General features: G+C 40.7%; 1 protein-coding gene across 1 annotated transcript; it reads right to left on the minus strand.

The window, feature by feature from the left end:
- Positions 1 to 19,205: 19,205 nt before the first annotated feature.
- Positions 19,206 to 21,432, minus strand: LOC135481243 (protein HEXIM1-like). The gene has a single exon (XM_064761087.1). It carries the CDS (start codon positions 21,359 to 21,361, stop codon positions 20,336 to 20,338), a length of 1,026 nt encoding a protein of 341 aa, XP_064617157.1. The 5' UTR covers positions 21,362 to 21,432; the 3' UTR covers positions 19,206 to 20,335.
- Positions 21,433 to 21,799: the final 367 nt, after the last annotated feature.

The raw sequence follows: 21,799 nt of genomic DNA on the forward strand, positions 1-21,799 counted from the left end.
ACACACACACACACATATATATATATATATATATATATATATATATATATATATATATATATATATATATATATCTGTTGTCATCGCATATAGGCTTGTTCCTTTTCAATTATCCACTAATGGAATACGCTTTGCAGCCGCTATTGTTATATATTGCTGTATATACTGTACCAGATATTGTAACACCCGGGTATATCTTACACGTAAACGGGTATTATATACACGTATAAAAGGTTTTACATACACGTATAAAGAGTATTGTGCACACGTATAAAGAGTATTATATACACGCGTAAAGGTATTATATACACGTATAAAGTGTTTTATGTACACGTATAAAGTGTTTTATGTACACGTATAAAGTGTATTATATACACGTATACAGGGCATAAACATGCACATAGCGTTTTATCTGTTTTGATATGTTTACTTATTTGATTGCTGCTATCAATATATTCAAGAATTTCAATGTACTATAGTACGATAGCGGTCAGTTTTATGCGTAGAAGAAACCAGAGTGACCGGAGTAAACCATCGATCCATAGCAATTAACTCACCAGCTTTGCTACATACATGTGATCATGAAGTACAGACGTGAGCAACATGCATATACTGGTGGGAAACAAGTGGCATTCAACGAAAACCTGTGTTGACGGTCACATGTCCGAGCGTGTTCCATAGCTTATTGTCAGAAAGGCTTCACTAATCCATAAAAACCGATAATAAATGTTCTATCCAAGACCGGGATTGAACTCGCATCTCGTGTGTCCCAGCGATTCAAAGACACGCAAGCCAATAAGCTCGACGGCGACCAGATTTTTAGTGTGAGTTTTGAGGTCTAATATTTTGTACATGCGCACGGAGTATAGGCCTACATACATGTATCCTGCGTCAATAGAAAAACAGATGAGTTCCTGGCTATACCAATGAGACGAGCATTTATACCGCATGTGTTGCACGTAGCAGCCCTTGTTTATGGCATCTCACTACGCTACGCAGCTGATCCTTACAGGAGTGTGTTTATAATGGCATCAGTGCAACCTGTTAGACATGGAATTCGCCCAAAAGCAGTGCATACAGAGCCTTATGTATACGGTTATGTACATGTGAGCTCAACAGTTGCGCGCTCTGCGCAATGCATGCAATCCAGCCTGTGCCCTATAAACGCCTTTAAGCGCGGCACGACATGGATTTGGTACTCCAGAGGCCTATATGCATGTTAAGCCTGTTACATTAGTCTGTATATGAATCACTGGCCAAGGTCCAAGACGATTACGACAATTACATCGGAACGAAATTTGATTATAAACAGACACTCATTGGTATCAGGCGGTCGCCGTAATTATGGATGAAGAAAACTGAATAAGGAACACCACGCTTTATCCCCAAGTACATTTGTACTCACAATTCTGACGTTAGGCTGCTGTCGCACCAGCTAGGTTAGAACCTCCTTGTTTAAGAATTAAGAATTGTTCAAGAGTTATGGCTTAACGCCACTTCGCGTTAATTGGTGAGATGGTGTGGTTGGAGCCTCATTGGTCCGCTTCGAATGTTACCCTGGCAACCAGACGGTTGTGCATATTTCAGCAACATCATATACAGGTATATGTTCTGGTCAGGGGTATCACTTGAAGTGTAATGAGGCCGTATTTGCATGGCAACCCATATTCGTCCACTTCGCATGTTGCCATGGTAACCAGATGGCCATGTAACATTCGTAACACCAAATAAAGGTGCACATAATGTTATTGTTCGGATTATCGTCAAAAGGGTTTTGGAGATGCTGTTTTAATTTTTGTTGCTGATATATATTTATACTGAGCGGTTGGTGTGGGCGTGGGTGTGGGTGTGTAATAGCGGTTGGTGTTGGTGTGGGTGTGGGCGAGTAATAGCGGTTGATTAATGCGTACTTAATCACTCACAGTTACAGACATACTCATAAAAAAACAACAACAAAGAAAATGTATTTCCATTTTTTACTGGCGTGTTTCCAATGATTAGCTCGTGTGCATGTCCACAAACATCGTATGCTTTTATACTTACAGACTGGCGCTCAATCAACTTGTAACAACCGATGTGATGTACATGTACTACAAGACATGCAACAACGTCGTAAAGGAAGTCACCAGCTTAGATATGAAGCTTTTTGAAGTTTGCCTTCAGCAAATACTTGTATACATGTGGTATTTAATATGTATGCATAATGGTTAATGGCATGGCGGTACTGTAATTCTATACGCGCAGCCATCGATCATATACTGAATGACAGAATTAAAGAGTGGACAATATACGGTCATCTCATTGTATCCTGACCAAACCTCACAGTTTCTAGATGTATATACATGTAGAACTTTGTTAATACATTGTTTATGGGAATGATGATCACAAGTCCTCGACTATAACAACACTGATCAAATATCCAGGACTATCGCTGTCTCTGTATACATGTATTTAATCTTTAATTTGAAAGAGTTAAGCCTTTTTTAGCCCAGTTTCCAACTGCAATCATCTTTTAATTGTGGCCACCCAACGAAACTCTTTGATACATGTATGAAGTATACAGTATACAGCTCCATGCTTTGACATTTATTTATGGCGCATAGCCGACTATGTCAGCTTCAAGGTACATATACCTGTACATCCGCATCACACACATACATTTACGTAAAGTGTGCAGTGAGATGCCTTATATGGTCTAGATAGATTTTAAGATATAAAGAGTTTCAGTGTTTCGCTGAATAGTTCATACATGTAAGTACATTGTATACTGCTTTTAAGTTTTCGAACAATAGCTTACTCACTAATATATACACGTCAAACCCCAGTTACATCTGAAAGTTCATTTCAAGTGTGTATGTCAACAAACATGATTGCACAAGATATATATAGAAGCATGTTTAACATGACATTTTGTTAATCTGCGTGTATAACTTGATTGTTTGGCGTTTGACGTCGCTTTGAACACTACATCGAGCGTCTTTGTGCTGTCTCACTGGAAGGCTATGTCAAAGACACCTGATAGTAGACCAGTTACACATCTGTGTAAATATGCACATGTAAGTCTATGTTTTATCTGCAGTTTGCTAGTTATGATGGAAGGAAACCGGGCAGAGCCCGTGGGAAAGCCCGACTATCCGCAGGTTGCTATTAGACCTTACCAAGGACGACCAGAGACTTGTGGTTAAAGATGAATGTACTTATGGTTAGTGATGAATGTCACCGTATGGAGCCTCACCACAACATATTCTGACAACATCTCGCCACTCCAAGAACAGGTTGCAGCAGGTTCCCGGCTGGCATCTCCCTGGGGGCCTTTGCTCCAGCTCCATCTCACCCCCCCCCCCCCCCCCCCCCTCCGCCTCTCTCACATTCCCCTTCATCAATGTGCATGTTTACTCGCATGCTTCACCCTCACTGACACCGGAGTTTAAGACAATCAAAAACTGGGTCAGACAAATATGAACTTGTAACCAATCCCTGCGTCAACCTTTTACTGCTGAGCAAGTTAAGCTTTGCCTTGAGAGTAGGTCTGTGCCTAATTCTACGTGTACACTAGTTTTTATGCATATAAAGGCGCCTATGTTGTTGAAAAAGGTCGTCCCACCCTCTACATCTTCTCCCCATAAACTCCCTGTACATCCCTTCTTTGCAGGTACCATTGCTATCATTATCTCGGTGAAGTTATTTTGTAAAGAAACTATGTACAAGGGTATTTAGCACTATATAGGCCTGCCAGTTTGGTTAAGAAACATGCATATTTAAATAGGGCCCTATCCAGATATCAGTATCATATGCTCATAGCTGTCCTGGAAAATGACAAGGTCATGGATACCTGCTGATGAGCGTCTATATATATATATATATATATATATATATATATATATATATATATATATATATATATATATATATCAGCTGTTTATTATCTGGCCAGGTCACAGGTGGGACGAGCTAAACACAAATATATAAACATATATAAACAATAGGAACAGCTGGATGCATGGTTACCGATGCGTACGTGCATGTAAGAGTATAACTTCCACCAGTGTTGGCCTACTCAATCACTGGAACTGGATTGTTCGCGCCGTAGTTAAGCCGATCGGAGATAGGTGCACTATTGTCTTTTCAGGCATCATCACGCGCCGATCGTCATAAGTAGCAGGATCGAATCCCGAATAACATCACAAGAACACCACACGGTGTAACAATATCAGACATAGTTCACAAAAGGTTGAAGACGACACCGTGTAACCATCACAGATATACTTCACGGAAGGTAGAATATCACACCGTGTAACCATGACAGATATACTTCACAGAAGGTAGAATATCACACCGTGTAACCATGTCAGACATATTTCACAGAAGGTAGAATACCACACCGTGCAACCATGTCAGACATATTTCACAAAAGGTAGAATATCACACCGTGCAACCATGTGAGACATACTTCACAGAGGGTAGAATACCACGCCGTGTAACCATGTCAGACATATTTCACAGAAGGTAGAATACCACACCGTGTAACCATGTCAGACATACTTCACAGAAGGTAGAATACCACACCATGTAACCATGTCAGGCATATTTCACAGAAGGCAGAATACCACACCGTGCAACCATATTAGACATATTTCACAGAAGGTAGAATACCACACCGGGTAACCATGTGAGACATATTTCACAGAAGGCAGATTACCACACCGTGTAACCATGTCAGACATATTTCCCAGACGGTAGAATACCACACCGTGTAACCATGTCAGACATACTTCACAGAAGGCAGAATACCACACCGTGTAACCTTGTCAGACATATTTCACAAAAGGCAGAATATCACACCGTGCAACCATGTCAGACATACTTCACAGAAGGTAGAATACCACACCGTGTAACCATGTCAGACATATTTCACAGAAGGTAGAATACCACACCGTGTAACCATGTCAGACATATTTCACAGAAGGTAGAATACCACACCGTGTAACCATGTCAGACATATTTCACAGAAGGTAGAATACCACACCGTGTAACCATGTCAGATATACTTCACGGAAGGTAGAATACCACACCGTGTAACCATGTCAGACATACTTTACAAGAGGTAGAATACCACACCGTGTAACCATGCCAGACATATTTCACAGAAGGTAGAATACCACACCGTGTAACCATGTCAGACATATTTCACAGAAGGTAGAATACCACACCGTGTAACCATGCCAGATATACTTCACGGAAGGTAGGACACCACACCGTGTAACCATGTCAGACATACTTCACAGAAGGTAGAATAACCACACCGTGTAACCATGTCAGACATACTTCACAGAAGGTAGAATACCACACCGTGCAACCATGTCAGACATATTTCACAGAAGGTAGAATACCACATTGTGTAACCATGTCAGACATATTTCACAGAAGGCAGAACACCACACCATGTAACCATGTCAGACATACTTCACAGAAGGTAGAATACCACACCGTGCAACCATGTCAGACATATTTCACAAAAGGCAGAATATCACACCGTGCAACCATGTCAGACATACTTCACAGAAGGTAAAATACCACACCGTGTAACCATGTCAGACATATTTCACAGAAGGTAGAACACGACACCGTGTAACCATGTCAGACATACTTCACATAAGGTAGAATACCACACCGTGTAACCATGTCAGACATACTTCACAGAAGGTAGATTACTAGAACACCACACCGTGTAACCATGTCAGATATGCTTCACAGAAGGTAGAACACCACACCGTGTAACCATGTCAGACATACTTTACAGAAGGTAGAATACCACACCCTGCAACCATGTCAGACATATTTCACAGAAGGCAGAATACCACACCGTGCAACCATGTCAGACATACTTCACAGAAGGTAGAATACCACACCGTGTAACCATGCCAGACATGCCTCACGGAAGGTAGAACACCACGCCGTTTTCCCAGTTGCAACCAGTGTGATCATATCCCCATACATTTCACAATACAGCCCACACTAGATCAAATGCCTGACCGTATGTAGCATTGTCATGAACAATCAAAATGCTACACAGTTTTATCATGTCCCCATACACTTCACAACACAGCAGGCACACACGAGATCAAATGTGCGACCGTATATAACATTGTCTTGAACGACCAGATTACTACACAGTGTTATCATGTCCCCATGTGCACTCCATTCTAATACATATTATTCAAATGACGTAAGTCTGTGACCAATGAGCTGGCAATGTTAAAACCCGCTTTTGTTGGTTCGACTGGAACTTTAGGTCAGGGGGTCTGTGAGGTACTTGGCGAAGGGCGGCTTTTTTCCTCTGACCACTCCGGTTTCCCCAACCCCAAAACCCGACCGGTGTAGTGTTAGAAGAGATTTGTTGAGTGCAGCGTTGATATGATTATGTGAGTCCAGATAAATCCAAGTTGGTGTGTTGTAATCTAAATAAAAAATCTTTGGATACACTTGGGATATACTATATCCTGGCAGACACACACACACACACACACAATTGTAAATAAAGCCTATTGCGGGGTATCAGCTGGCATGTGCTATTTTCTATTTAAGCGATATAGAAGTACAAGTTATTCCGGAAATAATGAAATCTCCTGTGTATAGATAACACAATATGATTGCAATTCCGGTATAGCCGTGATTTCCGAGAGGATAACCTTTTCAGCCCGATGCTTGTGGTGTGATCGCCATTTTGTTCTCGTTATTTCCAGGGTTCCAGTCTGTATACTCGCTATTAAACGAAGGACGAAGAAGGAAAGCTGGACACAATTAATACTCTGTAATTTTAACTTCATTGATGTTCGCCAGTCTGTGTAAATACTACTGTGTACGAGTTACAGTACAGAATATTGTGGCAAGCACGTACATCCCATAAATTTGTGAATTTTGTATCACATATCATCAGTGACGTGTATTTTTGAGTAATTTGTCTACCACTCTGTGTAACTGTGTACATGTATGTGCAGATTTGTAAAGAGTCGTTATCAGAGAGCCATACTGATTCGTGTTGAACTTACTGCAATATTGGATTTAGTACATGTACTTCCTCTTCGCGGAGACTTACACTAAAGCTAGTGGAAAACTTCAAACGCAGAAGCTGTAAGCTTTAATGCCCAATGTTACATACTATCCTTTAAGTGAACAGCATACTGGCCAAGTGAAATGTCCGCCATGCAAATGTTGGAACATGACATCTTACTGGTATAGTACATTGATGCTGCCTCGCTTGACGCTGAGCGCTATGAGGCTACAGAAAGGAAACAGGACTGGTTGGCCCGGTGTCAGTATAATGTGTCTGGATGGGTTGTCATGTCTGGTGTCTTCGGCATGACACTTCAGTGGCGTCAACTCAGTGGCGGCATGAACTCATAAAAAGAAGTCAAAATATATGTACACACAACTATTGATTCCTCGTCGCCATATGACAGAAAATTGTTGTAAGTACGATGCTAAACCCCAAGGATACAATACATACATATACATACACTAATTTCCACACTGATGAGCGTATTGCCCCGCGTGACTGTTGGACGTGACATATATGTACCATGACTGGATTTCGGAGTTTTACCCTTTCTCTCGCTGAAGAAAGGTGCAGTTCTGAGGCAAACGCGGCTGTACGGTAGTTAACTCATTTATTTATTCATTTGATTGTATTTTAATGCCATATACTCAACAGTTTTTCACTTATTTGACCGCGGTTAGGATTATGGATGAAGAAAACCGGAGTGCCCGCAGAAAACAACAACAAACAACCGCCTTTCTTAGTGTTTACAAACGCTATATATATCCTCGACCTGCATGGCTAGAGCTTCAAAGAGTCACAAAAATATTTAGCTTCCATTGATCTGAGAGCAAATAATTTCAAACTGTTCAACCTAACACCATATACACGGAGAACAGTTCATTTTACATGTAAGGGGGTGTAGGAGAAAGTAGAGGTAAAAGATGTCTGAAGTGTCATATAACCTTCACATTTGATCCCATATATACATGTACAGTGTATACGATATAGCAATACAACTGACATAGTTATATACATATAAGTTAGTATTTGTGCATCTACCCAGTCAAAAAAAAAAAAAAAAGAATTTCAACCCCAGCTGGCCTTGTCAGTAATCAAAACAGGCTGCCGTACACTGTTGAAATGAACATCTATAGCTGTATATATCATTAAGACATTTATTATGACAGTAACATAACAATAACATGGTACGAACACTTGGTACATGTTTCTGGAGAGAAACAGGCCTGCATACAGCGAGTGGCATCACCTAATCACGGTACAGTACATCTTGATGAAGTTTGGCTTTGCTGGAATGTCACAAAGAATTCTACTTTGCAGATTCCTACAAATACATTTTACATATTTACTTGCACTGCAGCACATGCTTGCCATTTCCAGAAGCTCAAAGTTGCAGAGCTTCTTATACCTCAGTGCCCTGGCTTTTAAAAGTATGAACAGCCCTGCAAGAGCTGACCTAAATATTAGAACTTGGACTGCCTTTTGCACAGCGTTAGAGTTAGGAGTATAAATAAGGTCAGCACACAGAATATATAAAGTATGTGTCATCTGTGGAAATGTGGAGTGTTTTTTTTTACTTTAGAGCGTATAAATGAAACCATGGCAATTATGAATGCAATGTTGTACAGTGTAATGTGCGTGGAAGTGGTGCCTTGCATAATTGGGATTAACAAACTTTTCTCCGTGATAGATAAACCGATGTTCCAATATAAACTTGGATGTTGAGAAAGCAAGCCACTGTCTATACCAATCAGCCATACGGAAAGGTACATGCAAGAGCTTATATACATGCGCTGCGACATATGCTATAACGGTGCCCTGTGGTGACAGTAATTCGCGAACAGCTCTGGAAGTAATCAGGGCCAGTTGCGATTTATCTGCTTCAAACGAAGATAATCATTACATGGGCGCGGGTTAATCGCTATGTATACCAGTGCCTAAGCAACATGTAGTAAAGGTTACATCGTGATATGTAGGATGACGGTTTGTTGATAAAATATAACTTTATATATCGGGAAAATATCACATAGCAAACTCATGTCGCCCTGGAAGACTATATGCGGAAAAAGTGTGGTTCTGGCTTCAGAATCACCCAGAACAGATACGTCTTGCTGCTTCCTCCACCTCGTGAACGTATGTATGCAAATTTACAGCCTGAAACATGGTATGTTGGTACAGTAAATTAGTGTTGTAAATATTTTATACCATTTTTCAGCTTAATACTGTACCTGTGTGGTGTAACTTTACTCTAGTCGATGTGTGTTTACAGCATGGTCTGTAAAACTGTAGTGGTTTGACCATTTACAGTGCACTTTGCCGTAATGTAAAATTTGCAATGGAGTTAACTGATTATTTACAATGGTATATGTGGAAATATACTACTATTTTGGGTGTAAATATTAAACAGCACATCTTGTAAATCTACAGTGAAAAGAACTGGTTACAAAATTTCCAGCACTTTTCACTGTAAACTTACTGTGTAATTTGTTACAGTGTATGGTTTGTCTGTGTGATGATTCAGATTCGTTGTTTGATAAACTGCATCGAACATGTAAATCATGCAAACTGTTTGGACAGGCTATCAAATATTAATATTTCATAATGGTTGCTGTAACTGACAAAAACAACAATTTGGAGACTCACACAATAGGTGCAAGCATGTAATACCGAAAAGCGTGCATATTAACACGAGGGTAAAGACAGCGTCATTTTTCATTGTTTTCACTGAACAATGATCTCCCAGGTGCATTATCATCTAAATTTGTGCGCAAGTTTCAGTTAGATAGACGCTTCATTGTCCACTTACACAAAGCCGTTTCCGCTGGCGACGAAATTATCACTGAGCAAGCCAAATACTCTAATAAAATGTTTATCTAACAATGTCACAAATGACCATTCATCTAAGGTACCGTAATTTCACCACATGCGATGTAAGATGTAATCAAAGATCATTTTGGCAGAAGTTTGATGTGAATATGCATGTCTGGTGTCATCATGTAGACCTGATTTGCATTGTGCTTAACACATCCGAAAGGCCACATACCAACGTTACTGCGCATGTCTCGAGTTTTTGGCTCGAGTTTATGTATTCTGAGGGTATCAGCTCACATTTAGTTATCTTTTATGTATGTATTTGATGTTTAGTGTGAAGAGAAGTGGTCTTCAGCGAAAGTTAAGCCCCGTCCAGACTATCCAACATTGTTCAATGTTTGTTGACTCAACGGCATGTTGAATGCTGTTGAGGTAAGTTGAGTGTCCCGTCCACACTACAAATCAGATAGGTCAACATTGTCTAACACTGTCGTCGTGTGTTGAGCTGTGTTTTTTCACCAAACATTCGATAGATTGCAAGGAAATTTTTCTCTCCATTTTTTTTTCCAGTGCATGAAACACAATGATTTTCTTTCGTCTCTGTCTTTGTAATCTTTAGAAAGAGTGTTGTACGGTCAAGTATATTTTTCATACTCCTGTGTCAACGAAACTGTCTCATTGTTAGATCAGTTTCTCTCTTTCGCCTATGGTGCCGCCATTTTGCTCAGGTCACGTGTATTAAGACGGTCACGTTATTTCTACACGCTCGCTGATTGGCTACTTTCACTCAACTTAACACAACTTGTTGACAAAAAATACACATGCACATTTCCTATTCAGCCGTGTGGGATAGTGTTGAGAGTTGTTGAACGAAGTTGAGGAACCCGTCCAGACTAATCAACACGTCTCAAATTGTTCACTCAGCTTCAAGTTGACTCTTGTTGAGTCAACAAAAGTTGAGTGATGTTACATAGTCTGGACGGGGTTTAAGATTGCGCAAACGACCATATGCACTCGAGCAACGTTTATTGTCACTACGACCCCAGAAACAGGGAGAAAACGGGAAAATGACCACACATGCATGTAACACCGCATACGCTATGGCTGTATGTGTAGGGCCTACATATCCTGCATATAACACCACGCATGCATGGCATATACATGTAGACGTCCTGAAGAGCCACTCATGGTATGTATGTATGTATGAATTGATGGATGTATTTTGCAGTGATGTAACGGAGAGGAGACATTAAGTGTATTTACACACACACACACACACACACACACACATATATATATATATATATATATACTGTGATTTCTTGTACCAGAGGGAGTCTATTTTGCCACCCATGTGCTGCCACCACTGGATATCATGCCGAAGACACCAGAAAGGACACTCCACCCAGTCACCGGGCCAACCATTCCTGTTTCGTTGTTCTATCCTCGCAGTGCTGAGCGCCAATAAATTCAGCTAGCCAACAAGTACCATTTTTAAGGTCTTTGGTATGACCCTATACCCGGGTTTGAACCCACGTTTTTGTGTACAATACCATGCATGACATGTACAAAAAAGTTATGAATGTAGAGCACAATGTATCATTAAAGACTGAAAGATTTGGCCAGAAAAACATGAAGTACAATATACAAAAATACGTGATGTTCATTTTTGCTATTTTTGTCATTGAAACATAGCAATTGTGGTTAATTTCTCTTCATGTTCAGTTCACATCCCACAGGGCATGCCCTGCAGAACTTGATACGTATGGATTGCTTGGTCACGTGGTTCCCTAGAGATGGCGTATATGCATGTGCATGAGATCAGGAGTTTTGTTTGCTCTGTGACTTCTTCCAATTTGCCACGGGCTTTATTATTCATTTTTGCAGGTAATGTCGAAACTGTGTGATAATTAAAGGCTTCAGATGGTTCAAGCAGGAGACAGCACAGCTATAACCAGCATAATAAAGAAATGACCGAGGTTCTTTGGTCACCTCATGGCATAAGCCCAGTAGGCAGGTGGATGCATGGCGGTATCACAAGCTAGCTGTTCAAAGGCCGGGAAAGTCTATTACACACTACAGGGGGGAATCACACGTCTTGACGCTGTTATATAGCCTTAAGGAATTATTTAGTGGGAAGTGTTTGGTACAAAAGATACAAAGAAATAACCATATCGGCTTCATTCGGATATCATCTGGCCATCCACAGCGTACCTGTACATTCTACTTGCATACTTTCCATCGTTGCCCATTACAACTATACATCTGTCGTCCTGACGATGGTTTATAGCTATAGCTTCCAAGCTGTTCCTGTCTGTCCACCAAGCAGGAGCTAGGCCTACCGAGAAGGATACAGACAACACGCCACCGTCATCGTTATTAAGTAACGAGAGAAGGTGTTAAGCTGTTGTCAAATAAAGCTGAAGTGTATAGAGCGAAGAAAGTGGCGATTCGCCATGCCTGAAAATCATACGTGAAGCGGCTAGCGGGGCCTGTCAAGTAGGCCTGAGCATGTCGATAAGAAATCTCGTGTTAAGTGGTCGCCACGGGCCGTATATACACCGGAGGCCAAACTGTACGGCACCCTTCGGACTTTCCCAGACTCTAATCGATCAGCTATTGATTACTGATCGATGTCGGAATTTGATATTTGATAGTAAGTTACACACAGACTGACTGATCGATTCATTTTGTGGTTATCTCTAGAATTCTAGTCGTCCAGTTTTCGCATAAGTATTATAGCTCGTGCAATGGTCGTTAAGATAAATGCATGTGGTGAGTTGCAGGCGACTGGAGTTACCGGGTACGAATAGTTATAACTAATATTATAATCATGACCCAATAATCAAAGTATGGCTATAATGCCTTCGTGCTCATACAGGCATAAACAATTTCCCAGGCAGTCTAGTTGTGGCAACAAATGATAGCGAAAAAAAATTTAAACTAGGTATTTATAAATTAATGAAGCTCCCTAATAGCTTTTACCAGTATACACATGAATGTAGTATATCTCCAATTTAGCCTTCTAACTGGTTTTCACGGAAGCCCATTAGTGTCATGCTGGAAACAAGATGTACCAAGACTGTAGGTGCTGCATTAATAAAAATGTAGCCCATTATATTTTCAGTAATGTAATGCTTGGTCCCCTTTGACTAGCCAACTGCCAAAGGCTAATCGCCGACTACCTGTAACTTATTTAACCTCACAGAATTGGTGTATCCAGGTCCAAGTGTACCGCAAGACTTCCTGTAGATTCTACGGCCACTCCATTTCACACTTATATTGCAACAATTTGCACAGACATTTTCTCGTTATTACGAGGTTTTTTCCACCAAATTTTTTTCAGCGTAACACTAATTGGTTTCCGTAAGTTCCGTCTTAAGCTATTTCTGCATATATAATCTATTCCCTGCAGTTTTAACTTGTTTGGCGTCATAGACGATGCTAGAGGGACATGTATCTTGTCAAATTTGGAACACGTCTGTATGTGGCTGCGAGGCCGTAATACAGCAAGGGCGTGTCAAACCGCCTCTTCTATCTCTGTCCACACAATCCGACATTGTCCTTTGCTTGGTATCACAACAACGTCTCTTCCATATATAACCCGAGTAGGAACAAGCTCCACGCTGTCGATCTGGCCCGAGATCACGTTGTGTGAACAGTGCACGCAGGCGTATGAGGCCGAAGTTATCCAGTATAACATTACAGCAATCAGACTGTGTACCTCTCCAAGAGCTGGGACTCTCCGTCCATTTCTACTTGAGACCTCAGATTACCTAATAAACGGCAGTTCAACTGACACTTAACATATTCCTTTTGTTACTGGTTTATCTGTATACTCAGCTTACACATTGGGTATATTCTACCGTAGTGAAGCGATAGCCAGCGCCCATACCGCGCTGATGGCAGATTCAAAGCTATTTGGGAGACGTTGAATCTGTCGTATTGATTTACAAACTAAGCGGAAGTGCGTGGGCAGCAAAAAAAAAAAAAAAGGAAAAAAATATTCATATCTGTCAGTACTCAGAGAAATTCGACAACATCCGAGGCTGGGGCCTACATGTATGTGGCATGTCAAGATAGTCCAGAACCTTGTTGGACCAGATGTCACAAATGCACTTTCTGACCATAATATATGATTGGATGCATTGCATTGTTGCTAACCTTTACTGATGAATTAATAAAGCTCGTCATTTATTTATTTATTTTTTAATTTTTAATCTGATTGTTGTTTAATGCCGTATTCAAGAATATTTCACTTACACGACGGCGGCCTGCATTATGGTGGGAGGAAACCAGGACGAGCCTGGGAGAGACCCACGAATATTAGCAGGTTAACTGCTTATCAAATCGGTTAACTTAACAACACATGTCCATTTTTAGTATATAGTATATAGACTGTATTAAAGAAAGATGTGAGCCTGCGTACACTTGGTGAAGGCACAGCGGAATTTTAATGTCGGACCACCTAGTTAGGTCTAAAACCCGAATTCTGTGACTATTCTTAAGCTACCGGTATACGGTTTGACGATTGATTTGTCTTTTATGGACCTTTTCTAAAACCTGTCCCTCCGAAAAAAGAGGCGGTATCTTTCTCCAGAGGCCCAGTTCCAAGATGATTGTTTGCACCATCTTGAAAAATCAAGACTTGAGCCAGAACACGTATAATCATGTACAAGTACACTTTTCCAGGTAATTCTTCTCATCTAAAATGGCCGCCATCTGGAACACCAAAAATGTCACGTTTGTACATGTAATGAAATCATACTGTCTAAAAAGAATCTCTTCTTGTGAAGTCATTGATAAATGCATTAATTCATTCAACTCATTTTACTTCCATTTTTATAGCTGCAACCTAAACAGCTGTCAAGTACAACAATTTGAAATATTTCAATATATGAATGTTTCTGCCCTGAAAATGGTACTTTCGGTAAATTGTTGTAGACAAATGATATCACAACACAAGTGAAACACATTTATAAGTCACCATGCTTTAGTGTTATCTTTTATATCGCTATGTTATTGTGACTGACGAATCAGTATAACGTGTAGCGCGATACGATGGTCCTCTGTACATCGTCTCTATGCTCATTCGTCTGCTTTCTCTCATCTTTCACGCTCTCTTTAGCTAGAAGATTCGACCACCCACTGCGAAGGGTGGTGCTTCAGGAAGGTGGAGCACAATATATCCAAAGTGATTGGCACGTACGAAGTGTTGGCATAGTATATCTGTGTCTGGAGGGAAGCGAACCATGAATGGTTAGAATCCGCATGACGGCAGTTCTCTAAGTACAAAAGTTAACCCGATGGCAGCCATCTTGGATTTCTGGGTCAACATGATTCCGACTGATTAAGCATGGTAAACTTATCTGAAAAATGTATTTATACATCTTTCTAAGGGCTCTGGTTCAAAACTTAAATTCTTCAACATGACGTTGAAAGCATCTCAGGTACATATATTTGCGTGAAAGTGATGGCGTAGCATCCAAATAATGTCAGATACACTATCTTTGTGGCCCCCCGGAAAACAGCGTTCATGTACATGATACGAAATATTCAGATATAATGTAAATACACAATTCACCAGGCAAAGCCTAGTATATGTCTGAAAAAAAAGAACTAGTATTAATGTGGTGCTAATGTCTTGCTTGATTAATTGATATGATTGGTTGATGAAACCCATTTAAAAGACCTTTTCACCAATCATGAAGACCGTATTAAGGGCCCGGGGTAAACCACTGACGAACGTTGTGCAAACAGCCCTAAGAGCGACCTCTCTGAGCTCTCTTTGTGAGCTTGCGACCCCTACTCGTTCAATATTTCTGTTTATTTATCTGATTGGTGTTTTACTCAAGAATATTTCACGACAGCGGCCAGCATTATGGAGGGAAGAAATCAGGCACGGCCCGAGGGGAACCCACGACTATCTGCAGGTTGCTGGCAGACCTCCGTATTTACGGTCAGAGACTTGAACTCACAGAGACCGCTTTGGTTAAAGGCTCCTAGTGCAACGCGGACGCAGACCACCTCGGCCTCCAAAATGCGAAAGGCCATATTGTCCATTAGCGAAAGTATAGGAACAGTACTATCATAGGCCCACAAGTAATGTATCACAATGCCATATCCATCTTGCCCATTAAAAAAGTATAGGCACAATATGATCATAGGCCCTCAAACAGTGTATCACAATACTTAGCTCACCTTGTCCACAGCACAATCACAGGCCCTTAAACACTATCAGACTACTTAGACCACCTTGTCCACAGCACAATCACAGGCCCTCAAACACTGTATCACAATACTTAAGCCACCTTGTCCACAACACCATCATAGGCCCACAAACACTGTATCACAATACTTAAGCCACCTTGTCCACAACACCATCATAGGCCCACAAACACTGTATCACAATACTTAAGCCACCTTGTCCACAGCACCATCACAGGCCCACAAACACTGTATCACAATACTTAAGCCACCTTGTCCACAGCACCATCATAGGCCCACAAACACTGTATCACAATACTTAAGCCACCTTGTCCACAACACCATCATAGGCCCACAAACACTGTATCACAATACTTAAGCCACCTTGTCCACAGCACCATCACAGGCCCACAAACACTGTATCACAATACTTAAGCCACCTTGTCCACAGCACCATCATAGGCCCACAAACACTGTATCACAATACTTAAGCCACCTTGTCTACAACACTATCATAGGCCCAAAAACACTGTATCACAATACTTAGACCACCTTGTCCACAGCACAATCACAGGCCCTCAAACACTGTATCACAATACTTAAGCCACCTTGTCCACAACACCATCATAGGCCCACAAACACTGTATCACAATACTTAAGCCACCTTGTCCACAACACCATCATAGGCCCACAAACACTGTATCACAATACTTCAGCCACCTTGTCCACAACACCATCACAGGCCCTCAAACATTGTTTCACAAAGATAAACACTGCACTGAGATAATAATGTACTCTTACTTTAGTACCTTTCTCCCCATGGGTGTAAACACTACACCACTATAATAATGGTGTTCCATAACATCAGTGCCTTTCTCCCTGTGGGTGTTAGGATTACACTGTTATAGTAATGGTGTTCCATGACTTAGTTTCACCCAGAGGGTGCAATATCTACAACAACATTACAAAGACATTCCATAATTTTAGTGCCTTTCTCCTACTTGGCGTAAACCCCACACCACACATAACATTTATTTATTTGAGTGGTGTTTTACTCCGGACTTGAGAATATTTCACTTATACGACGGCAGCCAGCATTATGTTGGGAGTAAATCGGGCAGAGCCCGCGGGAAACCCACGACCATCCACATGTTGCTGGCAGACCTTCCCATTTACGGCCGGAAAGGAAGCCAAAAGAGCTGGACTTAAACTCAAAGCGACCACATTGATGAGAGGCTCCTGGGTCATTACGCCACACTAGTGCACAAACCACCTGAGCCACAGAGGCCCCCACCACAACAATGATGCTCCTTAACTTCTCACCTTGGTGTGAACACTACATAGCCAGAACTTAGATTTGGTAGCAAGGCTACCAAAGAGCCTGCCCATAGGAGAAAGATGAATGCAAAAACACAGCTCAAAACATGAAGTACTGGGGCCATTTTCACAAAATTTCTTAAAGCACATTTCTTGTAACATTTTTCACCGAGGACACTGTCTAGGTTATAATCCCATAAGGCAACGTCAATTGCAAGGAAAGTCACGAAAAACTGATTTACAAAGTTTTTGTGAAAGTGGCCCAAGAAATCATAAATGTGGTAATTTATGGTAATTAATATGCACACATTCGTGATGGAACATTTCCCCTGTGTCATTCTTTATACGCATCTAACACTTCAGGTCAATACACGCCATGCTTTTTGAGACACCACCATTAACATTTTGCTCAACTTTGATTCTAATACACTATACACTAGGTCAGGAATTGGTAATTTAAGATATTTAATATGCACACACCTTACCACTGATGGACAATCCCTTTGGTGTTTTTGTGCTCTACAGGAGTGCAAACCATGATCGCAATACCTGCAGTGCTTTTTAAGACACCACCTTTTTTTAACATTGCTTTCCCCGTTATTGGACACTGGCACTCCAGGTACCAGTTACATTAGTCAATGAGTCAGGCTTTTATTCCGACTGTTCGTGCACATGCTAAAATAAAAGTGAAGTGCCCGCCCCCTATTCCGATGACTTCAGCACAATTATGTAGAAACAACGTAGAAATGTTAGATGCAATTTACTAGACATTTCTGGTTAGGAATTACTCAAAATGCTGTATTGTCATCACATTTCACAGTCACATGGCAGAGCCTACAGTGGATACTTGCATGATGTGATGTAGTTCACTTCTGTCATTTAAGACTTAAGCAATGCAGCACAGATTTGCATCGCTCTTTTGTTTGGTGCTGCTTCACCGAGACCACTTACTAAAAGCAAGCCGTCCCACCCTAGCTATTATACCGCTACGCGTCAACCAGTACCCTTAACTGGATCAAGATTGACCCTGGATCTAACGCAACCCGAAGCGGATGCTCTACAAAACTGAACCTTGGGGATTGACGTTGCTGTGTAGAATGCTTATATTGAAGTTAATGTCATGGCACATGAAGCTGCTTGCAGATTTATATGTTGGACAGTGCTTCAAAGCATACATTGTATGTATCCAGTAGGATATCTCAAACAAAATCAGTTCAAAAATGGTTTCATTTTATTATTTTCTTCTGTGTACTGTAGACTAACCCTTGCTTGGATGTATTAGTCAAGGCTAAGTATCTCCTCAAAAATATCCACTTCCAGTATCTTACAGATATATTACACTGTTAATTCTTTGGCAAACTGTAATGCTGAAATGTATATAAACCTCCTGTATTTTTCTTTTCTTGAAGATATAAAATCCCAACATCATTTTGTTATCATGCAGTGTCAAATCAGGCATGAAATGCAAGTCCAGGGAAAAATGTCACATACATGCAAAGGGAGATAACTTTTGACATTAACAGAACTCCCCTCATGTTGTGAACACACCTCACAGCAAGTCTAGAGGTATTTTGATTTTACTTGAAGGTTAACTTTGTGGAGAAACTATGGCAAAGCAACGATGTGTTTTCAGTAACAATGAGATGTCCATGGTTGACAATGGCCGAGACTAGCCCCATATTCATCTAACAGATGCATTAGATGAATGATCAGTAGATTATGACCAGACAGAGAGCCACTCGAATCACTGCAAGTAGCAGATGTTTCTACTACACAAATTCAACATTAATAGACTGTCTAGATCTGTCTCAAATAAACTTCATGCAAATACATAATTACACCGTGATGAACATTTGCATATTATAATGCCTCTGGCAATCCAACAATGAACACTGGCATAGATATGACAAACAACAATTTAATCATAAAAATGCTATAACTCAGCATTTTCACACGTAAAAATTGACGTCATGTAAGAAATACATGGCTTGAAAAAGGAAAGACGCCCGGTTTGGTTCACAAATAAAGGCTATTTTCTCCTTTTTTTTCTCTTTTCGTTTTGAATCCATATGTATAAAAATAAAGTTTCTCTTTTTAACAAGTAACAAAATAGATCCTGAAAAATTGTGCCATAAATGTAAATGCCATCATGAAAGTATAACTTCATTACATTCCCCCCAAAAAAATAAAAACATAATGCTGTATACTGTGCTCTTTGCAGATTTCGCTCTTTATTTTGTTTCCCAACAATTCTTTCCTTTTCCAAAGCTGCCTTTGGCAGGTACTATCATCAGGGTACCCATGTTGTACAAATGGTCCATATTTCACATATACCAAGGAGTCAAAATGAAGCCTGCCTAACCAACAGTCAATTGAAACATTCAAAAACAAGCGAAGTCTTCAGAAATAATCTGCTGAGATACTGAACTTCTTCGTCTTCAAACTTGAAAGTCTTCATCTGCTGAACTGAAGAATTGTCTCTGTTACAGTTCTGTCACTGATAGTCAGACAATCGATATATTGTTTCTGCTATGGCAAATCATATTTAAATGCTCCTCTAAAAGTCAGATTGTAGTTGAAACAGATACCTTTACATGGTGCGAAGGGCATAAGTTTGGCATGCGTTAGTGGAAGAGATCTGATAATTTTAACAATAATTAATCAAACATGTACAAAATGTGTTCAACGGATTTCTGTATCCGATATCAGACCTGAAGACAATAATAACATGGACTGGTTGTTTACACCCAGGTAAAACAGGCAGTCATCACCCCTTCTGTCACATGGACTGTCCCATAGCCAAACACTGGCTGCACCAACTGAGCACTGCACAAGCATTTATTTAAAAATTAATACTTGATCTGCTGCATCAATGTCAGAAACCTTTCTCCTGTAGATTTCTAAATTCCTCGGTTGAAGTTTGCTAGCACATAGCTATTTGGGCTAGGCACGAAACACGGAATCCACTTCCATAGACTGATTAGCTGTCCTGTTAACATCACTCACATCATGTCTATGCTCTTCACCACACACACCATTATGCACATCTGTCAAGTTGTTATTTAAAACTACACCTTGCGTATCTGAATCTTTTAACTTTTTCTCTAAGTTCTCAACCCTAGCTTCAAGTTCCAGATAGTCTTTCACAAGTTCATCTTTTGTCATTTTCTGTAATCGCTCCACATGAATGCTGTCATACGTCTCTGAAAAGTCTTTAGCTAAAAACTGCTCCTCATCATTGGAGGAATCATAAAGATACTCATCCTCTGAATCTCCAGCACTACCCCCGGAACAGTGTGAACTATCTTTAGACAGTCTGTTCTCTTTTGCTGCGGGAAGGTCATCGGTTTTGTCGTCTAGTTTCAGGCTGGGTGAAATGCCCTCGTTTTTACTGTGATCTTCCATCAGAAACTGGGTGGTATTATAGGGTGCAACGGGATGGCCGGATTTGAAAGCTGCCTCTCGCTTTAAGTTGGCACGTTTTGTCTCTCTGTCGTCAACTTCTTTCCTCTCCGACCAAGAAAGTTTATGGTAAGGCTTGTATTTCCGGTGATGTTTTCCCCCCTTATGCTTCCCACGACGACGCCTCTTTTTCTTCCCCGGTCCACTCTCGTTGCCAGTCAAGCCACCTTCATTACTTGAGTGAGAGTTATTTAAACTTTTACTGTCGTCCGTAGGGGATGGTGGGTTATCATAATTCGTCTCCATCGCCCCTAGGTTTTCATCACAAATCGTCCCTCTGAGGGGCTCCCGAAGGGGCGAACAGCCGAGGATTTGTTTACCTTCTCGATCCAATGACTCGGTTTCAGTCCGTTCATCATCGCCTAACGCACCATCCGCGATCACTTCGCCGTCGATCCTTGGCTGCATCGAAGTGTCTCTACGTGAAATCTTTGTCTGCTTCATGGCATGGTCAGCCGTTGTTGAGTCGTTGATAATGTCTCCATCCATTTCTATCTTCATTAGCATAAACTTTTACAACACAATGACAAGAGCTGCACAAATATAGCATTGCAAACTGGTATACTTCCTCGTGTTTCGTCCTCATGGACAACTGTAACAGAGCTCTGTCGCTCGTACTATATATACATCGCCACAGTTGTGTCCTCACGCGCAAAAAAGTAGTTCTCACTTGCCATCGGTACCATAAAATCAATACATCAAAGCATGTATACACTTATATTTCTTGGTATTCGTATACACCATGTATCGTGTAAATAGTTTTCTAACAAGACATTGTCCGATCTTCTTTATTTCAAGTACAATTTGTCAACATTTCAGCTGAATGTCCGACAGGCGCAGGAATTGAAAATAGTACAAAACAAGCGCGAGCTCCGACGCGATTAAAGGGAGATAACTCTAAAACAATACCCTCAATTATTGCCAACCGTATTCATATTTCACTTA

The sequence above is a fragment of the Liolophura sinensis genome, chromosome 1 (genome assembly GCF_032854445.1).
Source record: "Liolophura sinensis isolate JHLJ2023 chromosome 1, CUHK_Ljap_v2, whole genome shotgun sequence".
NCBI lineage: Eukaryota > Metazoa > Mollusca > Polyplacophora > Chitonida > Chitonidae > Liolophura > Liolophura sinensis.